An 8,966-nucleotide genomic window follows, 5' to 3' on the forward strand; every position below is an offset into this window, starting at 1 on the left:
GCCAAATCATGTTGGTATGAAGGGGGCTATATAAATGCAAATTGTATTGGAGAGCTATTAGTCCTGGAAAAGGTTTGTATGTAAATGGCCTATAGGACCAGAGCGCAGCACTCGGCCAGCTCAGATTAGCAGAGTTTGTGGCAAATGTGCTGCAAAAGACAAAATAGAAAAATGGAGCGGAAAATGCAATTGCCTTGTGGTAAATCATGGCGAACAAGGTGAGTGGAGGAGTAATTGAATGGCCAAGGTGTTTCTCTATGGTTTGTTGTGTATGCAGGAGCGATGTGAGCTCTGTTTCTCCCGTGCAGGGGCTGGAAATCTCATTTGATTTGTGTTTTTCTTAAGCTCTGAGCAAATGTGAAGATATAAAATGCTCCAGACATTTTTCCATTTAATCTGTGGACAATATTCCAAAACAACTCTCTAAAGGTGGTCATAAAGCTCTGTATTTAGAAACAAGAATGGACAAATAACTGTAGCACAGGAAGCCACAACATGCAGGAGACAGACACAAGCACAACATCGCCCTCTAGCTTTGAGCTGAGAGAATCACAGACCTTCAAAAACCAACAAGAGCCAAACGCTTTACCCAGTCAGAGCCTTCAGCTAACAAACGCTCCATGTGCAGAGCCTGCAGTCTGAATTAAAGTCACACACAGATATTTACAGTATGTACATTACAAACACTGACAGGAGAATAAATAAAAAAATAAATAAGAGCAGCAGCTGATTGGACAGTCCCAAAACTTTACGGTTCCTGTGAATAAAAGGTTAACGCTGCCGGATGAAGAGACCCTGAAATATAGCCGAGGCTCCGTCTTTAAACACTTCCTGTCCGTGTGATCGCAGCTCTGAGGTAAAGTTCAGTCCGTCTGAAACCTCCTCCTCCCAGCGTCATTTCTTCCTGAACGATATGTTTCTGCAAACCCAGGTCATGCCGTCCTAGAAAGAAGCAGGAAACGAGTTTCTGTTTTATCTGTGGCACTTTATAAAATGAAGAAAAAAACTAAAACTTTTAATAAAGATAGACTCACAGAGCTAAAGGTGTTGGTTAAACCAGCTGGATCGTTAAACAGAGACACCCCATGATTTTCTTTGTTATTACATTATTTTATTATCTATTCATTTTTTAAACAACATAAATAAATAAATAAATAAATAAATAACAAAACAATGTGATAACAAAGAAAAGCATCAGGGTGTCACAGTTTAATGATCAGGTTTGTTATAAACCAGGGGAGAAAACACACGGCTGTTTGTACTAAGTGGTGTTTTACAGCACGTGAAAAACAATAAACTGAGGCAGAAACTTTCTGAAACTGATATTTCTGGATTAACTCCAGATTGATTATATTACTTTTTAAAAAATAAGCTCATTAAACGTGAGCTCCTTCAGAATGTAACTTTTTGTCCTCAGTTGTTACTATCTGTCTGTGATTTTGGTCTTTTTTCACTTGTCCGGTCAAACTGAGGTCAAAGTGAGGTCAAAGTGAGGTCAAACTGAGGTCAAACTGCTCTGTAAGCAGCCCCTGAGATAAAATGACTTTGATCTTAAGCCTTTTTTTTTTTTTTTTACCGAGACGACGGTGTCCCAGCAGGCCGTGAATGTAGCATATCATGAAGACGCAGAAGCTAAGCCTCCCTGCTCTTACAAAAGATAACATGCTTAACTTCACACCCCTAATCTGGTTAACCTTATAAATAGTATCAGTAGTTTGAGCATCAGAGCAATAATTGGGTTATAACCCTGTCACGACAAACATGAGACGACTTTAAGCTCAGAGTTTTCTCTCGCTCTGAAGAGTCATGGGCTCAAAAATGTCCTCTTGGTTTCAGCTGAAGAAAAGTCTAAACTCTCTGCTGCCCCCTGCAGGGGCCGTGCCTCCCCGGCTGTGTATCAGCATGGGTCCTGTCTGTACCTGCACTCCCTCAGCCGTGATGGCCGAGCACGCCTGGACCTGCCACATGCGGTCCCGGATGGTGTGCAGATTGAGACTCTCTGCCAGCTCGGACGCTGGGGTGGCTGTCATCAGGTCCTGCTTGTTAGCGAAGATTAGCAGTGGCACACCGGCCAGCGTTTCCTCTTCCAGCAGCTCAGATAGCTCCTGGAGAAACGGACACAGAGAGCGGTCAGTGATATGAAACTTCAGGAGAAAGCCTGATGTATTTAAATCACAAGCCAGGATAACCCATAGTCACACTAAAACATCACAACTCACCATACTCGTCTCCTCAAACCTTTTCTTGTCCGAGCTGTCGATCACATAGATCTGAAAATGACACATTAGGAGGATCAGGATATGCATTAAAGAGCAGTATCCCTGAGAGACGGTGAATCATCCTGTGACTGAGTCAGTTTGCTCTGTCCATGCTGAAACTCAAACTGACGACACAACCTAAGAGCTGCTTTTATAACAGACCTGCAAACATGCAGCTGATCGTCTTAGTGAGTGGTGAGGATAACTACTATCACTGTGATCAGTTTATCAATCAATGGACAGGAAGTTTGGGCTAGTTTTAAACCTACCAGCACATCTGTGTTCTCAAAGTAGTTTCTCCAGTAAGGGCGAATCTTGCGCTGACCTCCAATGTCCCAGACATTCAGTTTGAATCCTGAGGCCTGAACACTTTTTATGTTGAAACCCTGCAGAGAGACGACACATGTGCTGTTTACTCATACAGAGCAGAGAAGGATCTGACTGAAAGTGGCTGTTGTTGTGGACGTTTGTGTGTCTGTGTGTGTTTGTACCTGAGTGGGGGTGATGTGGCTGATATCTTCGGCTGCCAGTTGTTTCAGCAGAGTGGTTTTTCCAGCGTTGTCCAGACCAAGCAACAGCAAGCGCACTTCCTGTTCTGGAGACTGTTTCATCCGTCGCAGAATGGACAACAAGCCCTGCAGGTGGATCAGGCTGCTCGTTAGAGCTCCAACAGGATGTCCTCAGTGAGCAAAACCAACGCTTTAACCAGGTTAGGTAACCAACGGCCAGCACAGGTTAGTTTGGTGTCAGGGTTTGGCCGAGGATCATGACACAGCTTGTACAGGAGGTTTAACACTAACACCACAGCAAGAGTCATCCAGTAGGATTTAGCTGTTAGCAGCTTGCAGTGACCTACTCGTGTTAGTAGGCCAACTGGCATGTGTAGAGCTGGTGGCGTGGATCCAGAAAGGGGTAAGAAAGGAAGGCTTTGGCTCAAGCTATTTCAGCCACCGTGCAGTCACTGTACGCCACGGTGTGTTACAAGTGCACAGAGTCAGTGTAAATAAAAGATAACACTGAACAACATAAGATCTTAAAATGTCTTACATATTCAAGTTAATTTTTTGCTCTCACTTGATTTGTGCATTAAAATGTGCAGTTTCCATTTGCTGTCCTTTTCTATATTTGTCTCTTTTTTTATCAGTCAAACAAAAATATGACTCAAGTAGATTATCCTAAGATTGGTATTTGAATAAGTCAAACTATCCTGTGCAGTGAGCCAAACATAGTTTAGTATAAAGGCATGCAGGTAGAGAATATTTTCTTTTATCAGTGACAAAGACCAGTCTTAATGTTAACCTGCATTTTTAATGACATGGTTACAAAAAGCAAATGCAGCACACCTCCTAACTGAACCAGGAGCCACATTCACTGGAAGAAACTAGGAACTACCTGCAGCTTCTAGTTTCCTGAGCACACCTCTGACCAAACAGAAACTTTAATTAAAAAATATCAAAACGTAAAAATATGAGTGAATGCAAATGGTAGTAACTCACCATGTTGGCGTCAGGTGTTGTGTTTGCCCCTGCTCAGGCTGACTGGATTAAATCTCGATCTGGGGGGAAACAGCTGTGAGGTTCCGTCGCCTTGGAAACCGTGACGTCAACGTAAACAACGTATGCACCGCACGTCCTCGCGCTCGAAACCGAAAACACTTTTTGAAAAATTAATAAACTGAGAAAAAAATAATAACCCCAGAGGAAAACTAAAAAGTTTGTCTTCTTAATAACTCGATATTCGTTTTCCCCTCTACTGATTTAACGCTCAAACAACGTTTTATACAAGAGATGACGTTTTCACAACGGTTGATTTTTTTCCAACGTGTTAAAACTACATTGTTAATATGGCAACACAGTTTCCAAACTGATCTGTTATATTATTTTAGAACTCTTAAAAAACGATTGTTGAACACATTTCTTTTTTCCTCCATTCATTTCTAAAGAGCTTTTTCCCGTTTGAAAGTAGATAAAATCTCCTGTTAAATTGTGTTGCCCCTTTGTTTGAGGCCAAATGATGTTAAATATAATAACTTGATATTAAATGGGTTAGCATATTTTGAACAGTGTAAATACATGACAAATGGTCAGTTAAATATTGAGAAGTGACAAACTCCTAATCTTGTTTCCACACACGCATACACAGCGCCCCCTGCAGTCTCCAAACGGACTCCGGTTCATGTTACTAATGCTGTTTCTGAGACAAGGAAAAACAAAAACATGTCGGAGTGCGACAGACTGAACCACTAACTAGCCTCGGCCACCTGAACTCACCTCAACGAGTCGTCGATTCGACTGACTGCTATATGGTTCCCGTCGTGTCCACGGCCGACGACCCAGAAAGATGCCGCAGAAAGCACTGGGATCCATTGTAGGTCTTCTTTGTACCGGGACCTGTCTGGTGGAGGTAAGCCGCTGCAGTGGCTCGCGAGGTCGGATGAAGCTCGAAGGCGAGGCCGCGGCGCGTCTGTCCGTTGAAGGCCTCGAGCCGATCCTTTTTGTCTCCTCCACAAAGGAAACTGGGCACGGTCCGTTAGTGTGTACGGGGGTGACGTCAGTTAGTCAAAGTTTTTATCTATATTTCGACACTTCACATGCTGATTTAGTCACCTTGTAACTCGAAGTCACGCATAACTGTCATTTTTAAGCTGAATTTAACAGTTAAAGTGAAGGGTGTCAAGATTAACGTTAGCTCATGCTAACTCGAACCCGGCAAATTGACGTGTTTATTCAGGTTTTGATGTTAGCTTCATAAAGCCTTCATCCCTGCCTTCCTCAAAGTTTAATTTCTGATTTATTCTCACGTTTTGTCTAAATAAGTGTAGCTCAAAACAAAACCTTTGAAAGAAAGTATTTCATTTACATAACTGAACTTATTTACTGTGACATAGTTCTGTAACAGAGGCACCGTCTTTTAATCCTCATTTGTCCTCAACACTTGGTTCAGAAATATCGTAACGTTTTTCTAAATGAGCCATTGTATCTTGAACTTTCTCTCTAAGGTTTGTTTATGTGTCATAGTGACGATGTGGGAGATTAAACAGCAGTGTGCAAACACAATAAATGACACCAAGGTGACAAGTGACAAAGGCCAAACAGATCGTGGTCTATCTGCCTACCAGGGGCTCACTGTGCCATCCGTGTGATTGATTGATTGATTGATTGATTGATTGATTGTTTGATTGTTGACTCAGACATTCAGGCTGTGTGCCTCCTGTGTGTGTTTCAGGGAAAGGAGTTCTGTTTTGGGGTAAACAATGAGCAGTACCGCTGTGAGATGGGTTACTGCTGTGGAGAAAGAGAGTGCTGCACCTACTACTATGAGCTGTGGTGTAAGTTACACTTTCACTTTGTCAATCCTTTATCTGAAGCTCTTTTTTTAGAATAAAACTCTAAAAGTTGTGCTATTTCATCCATCCACTTTCACTGGAGTTCATAGTTGACAGAAGTTGCTGTAGCCTGTGGTTAAAGATAGATTTTTCAGGCTACTTTTTACCACCTTGACTTTATTATCCTAGGAAATGTCAGCCCTTGTTCAATCATTCTCCTTTGGCAAACCATGACTTTACATTAAGCCGTTCTTCTTCCACAGGGTTCTGGTTGGTTTGGACCCTGATCATCATGCTGAGCTGCTGCTGTGCCTACCGACACAGGAGAGTTAAGATGCGTCTTCAGCAGGAGCAGCGTCAACGTGAGATTAGCCTCATGGCTTATCAGGGAGCCTCCAGCTCCTTCATTTCCCCACCACCTCTCAACTTCAGTAAGTCATCCAGGGACAAACTTTACTTTTATCTTTTGGATTTAGATTCTGATAATCTTTAGAGTCCATATCTTTGTCTCATGAGGTAGTCTGAATCAGGGATCACATCACTGTCAGGTTTCATGAAGCAGACCAGCTAATAAATCAGGATTCATCGTCTAACTTAAAGAAATTTATGATAAAACCGACCAAGGTCTAGTTCAAATGGGGGCAGGTCTTGGTAGCACTGTGGTTCCTGTACAGAGCACAAAACCTTTCTGTGGCCTCAGGTTTGACAGATTCGACAGCCCCTGGCCCCTTTCAGCGTATCCACCCCCCCAGACAGTATTTCCTGTCTCACACCAGCTGCTGTAAGAAACAGAGAGTGATCAACCAAACTGGAATCCATGTAATGTTTGTAAAAAGCTAAACAGTCTCTGAAAAATCAAACTCTTTATCCTTTTAAAGAGTTAAAAAAGTTTTTCCCTTCTGTCCAAGCAACGAGCTGAAACCATGCCCTGACTCCTGAGGAGGTTTGGACCTGTGGGTGTGACGGCTCGGCGTGGACGCCTCTGTCAAACAGACCATGGTCTAACGTCCCTGTTTTTGTTTCAGGGTTCTGGAACGACTGCAAACTTCCTGACTACGAGGAAGTGGTGGGCCACCCTCCAACGCCTCCTCCACCTTACTCTGAGAACTCCCCCGAGGCGGCTCCAGCTCTGCCTGCACTCGTGAGCCCTCCTGATCCTGTAACCGTCCCCCCGCCGGCCGGAGACGCTCCAGAGCCGGACCGCCAGGCCGCGGCGTCCTCAGCAAACCAGGGAGAGGAGGCGACGCCGATCCAAGCGCAGCGTGCAGCTGAGGGGAACGTCGAGGTCCCCTTGATGGCAGAGGAGGATGAAGAGGATGACGAGGAGCTCATCACTCGGCGCCGCCATGTGACCGGTGACTCAGGGATTGAGGTGTGTGTCTGCCAGCTGGATGTGGATGAGGGCTCAGGGCTCGAAGAGGAAAGCGACGAGGAGCAGCGCATGTGTAAGGTCAGCGGGCGGGACTGCTGCTCCGGGCAGCCGCAGCACGCCATCAGACAGAAGGAGCACGCCGCCGAGCTGCCCAGCCAGACCGCCAGCACCAGCACCGGGGACCACATGGTGTGACCCACATCTTTACTAACCAGCCAATCAGAATGATCATCACAAGGGGACTGCCTGTGTTTTCATCCTCTGAACTAACACACAGGCATGACGTCACCACGGTGACGACTAAACGTTAACGGCGTCCGATTAGGAATGGTGAAAACTTCACGTGGACTTTTTTTTTTTTTGCTTTGCTTTTCTCTTTTGCAGAAGTTTGGCAAACACTCGTTGATCCTCCACTAGGTCAGACATTTCTCAGCGCGGGCAGAGCGCCACACCAAGGCAGAGCGCCACGCCGAGGCAGAGCGCCACGCCAAGGCAGAGCGCCACGCCAAGGCAGCAAACGATTGTCAACGACACCGGGAATGGCCGCCGCCCTCTGCTCCGTCTGAGCGCTGCCTTCATGCTTCGGTCACACCGCTCTCCCTCCACCCAACATTTCCCGCCATCCAACTGTCATCTGACATTTTACCTCTGCTGGGCTGGCCGGCAGGGGCATACCGACACGGTCAGCCACATTTCTCCCCATGATCCCGACACGACCAGGCAAAGAGTCAGAGCGCCGATACTGGAGCACGGACACACGTGGTTCCTCCCTCCCACAGCGCGGCGTGTCGGAGGATTCATGTGTGTGCTGGGAAATCTAGGGCACAGCTGCACGGTGATGTCAGCTGTGAGGTCATGGCAACCAGCGTCTGCTGTCCTCTGTGTGAAGAGTCTGAAACTCTTCGCATCTCGAGTGTGTGTGTGTGTGTGTGTGTGTGTGTGTGTGTGTGTGTGTGTGTGTGTGTGAGGGGGGGTGCAACCACAAATAGCAGAGAGCAGAGACAGGAAGGAGTGTGTTGTTTAGTCTGCGGGTATTAGATGTCACACAGCCTCCTTTCGATATCACATGTTGGCGTGTGCTCAGCTCAGAGGTCTCACATCAACATGTTTGGAGACGACGACCTGCTCTGAGTGATTTATCCATCACACACACACACACACACACACACACACACACACACACACACACACACACACACACACACACACACACACACACACACACACACGTGACCCCCTCACCACCTTTGATTCAAGCCAAACAGGCCTCGTCACCACCTTCAGATCCAAAACAGTTCATGCTAACATGTTTTCCTGAACCAGAGTGAGCGTTTGCAGCGTTTCCAGCGTTTGCAGCGTTTCCAGCGTTTGCAGCGTTTGCAGCGTTTTGCTCATTCAGCCTTTTCCTAAACAAATGTTTTTTTTTCAGCTCTTAGCAGCTACGCTCCACTGAAACCACAGGTGTGTCTATAAATTACAACAAAGCTCCCACAGGGGGCTGCAGGGGTGTGTGTGTGTGTGTGTCAGTGGATGGATGTTAAAGTGCAGTGGGTAAAGGTTGAGTCCTGTGTGTGTGTGTGTGTGTGTGTGTGTGTGTGTGTGTGTGTGTGTGTGTGTGTGTGTGTGTGTGGAGTAAAGCACTGATATTTAGCATGAGTTATGGACTCAGTGATTAGATTTTCCAGCCTCCTGCTCTCCTCCTCGCGTCAGGGCTCAGTCGTGCAGTTGTTTCTGGTCAAAAAGGATCTGAGAGCAGAGACTTCTGGTTTCCTCACCGGGCTCCTCTCTGAGGCAGTGGTTGTTGGTGAGCTGAGGCCGTCCTGGCTCTCTGTGGACCCTCTGGCTCTCTGTGGACCCTCTGGCTCTCTGTGGACCCTCTGGCTCTCTGTGGACCCTCTGGCTCTCTGTGGACCCTCTGGCTCTCTGTGGACCCTCTGGATCTTGGCAGCCGTGGGATTTGCGGCGGTATTTTCCATTGGCAGCGAAGCGTGCGCGTGCATTAGCAGGCTGA

The 8,966-nt window shown here is 46.2% G+C and overlaps 2 protein-coding genes across 7 annotated transcripts in view; one reads left to right on the top strand and one right to left on the bottom strand.

Moving 5' to 3' along the window:
- Positions 1-341: 341 nt before the first annotated feature.
- Positions 342-4,655, bottom strand: LOC141805244 (ADP-ribosylation factor-like protein 3). Of its 2 annotated transcripts, XM_074690157.1 has the most exons (7): positions 4,529-4,655; positions 3,755-3,813; positions 2,750-2,893; positions 2,528-2,644; positions 2,220-2,270; positions 1,920-2,105; positions 344-942 (listed from the first exon to the last, which is right to left on the bottom strand). In XM_074690157.1, the coding sequence occupies exons 2-7, from the start codon at positions 3,755-3,757 to the stop codon at positions 895-897; spliced, it is 549 nt and encodes a 182-aa protein (XP_074546258.1). In that variant the 5' UTR covers positions 3,758-3,813; positions 4,529-4,655; the 3' UTR covers positions 344-894. The 2 variants fall into 2 exon arrangements, with proteins under 2 accessions (XP_074546256.1, XP_074546258.1); XM_074690155.1 differs by lacking the exon at positions 3,755-3,813 and having other exon boundaries at positions 342-942; positions 4,529-4,624.
- wbp1 (WW domain binding protein 1) overlaps positions 4,523-8,966 on the top strand; it is a 6,509-nt gene continuing 2,065 nt past the window's right edge. For 4 of the 5 annotated variants that reach the window (XR_012599704.1, XR_012599706.1, XR_012599705.1 and 1 more), the window contains exons 1-4: positions 4,523-4,661; positions 5,484-5,586; positions 5,847-6,014; positions 6,609-8,966. The exon at positions 6,609-8,966 is cut by the window's right edge. Coding sequence is in view for 1 of the 5 variants with exons in the window: in XM_074690154.1 (XP_074546255.1) it covers positions 4,599-4,661; positions 5,484-5,586; positions 5,847-6,014; positions 6,609-7,150 (876 nt within the window). In the remaining 4 variants the exon portion in view is untranslated. The remainder of the gene's footprint in view (positions 4,662-5,483; positions 5,587-5,846; positions 6,015-6,608) is intronic. The other variant, XR_012599707.1, reaches the window with a different exon arrangement.

The sequence above is a fragment of the Halichoeres trimaculatus genome, unplaced genomic scaffold (genome assembly GCF_033239565.1).
Source record: "Halichoeres trimaculatus isolate MK-OKI-2021-1 unplaced genomic scaffold, fHalTri1.1 fHalTri1_scaffold_16, whole genome shotgun sequence".
Classification (NCBI taxonomy): Eukaryota; Metazoa; Chordata; class Actinopteri; order Labriformes; family Labridae; genus Halichoeres; species Halichoeres trimaculatus.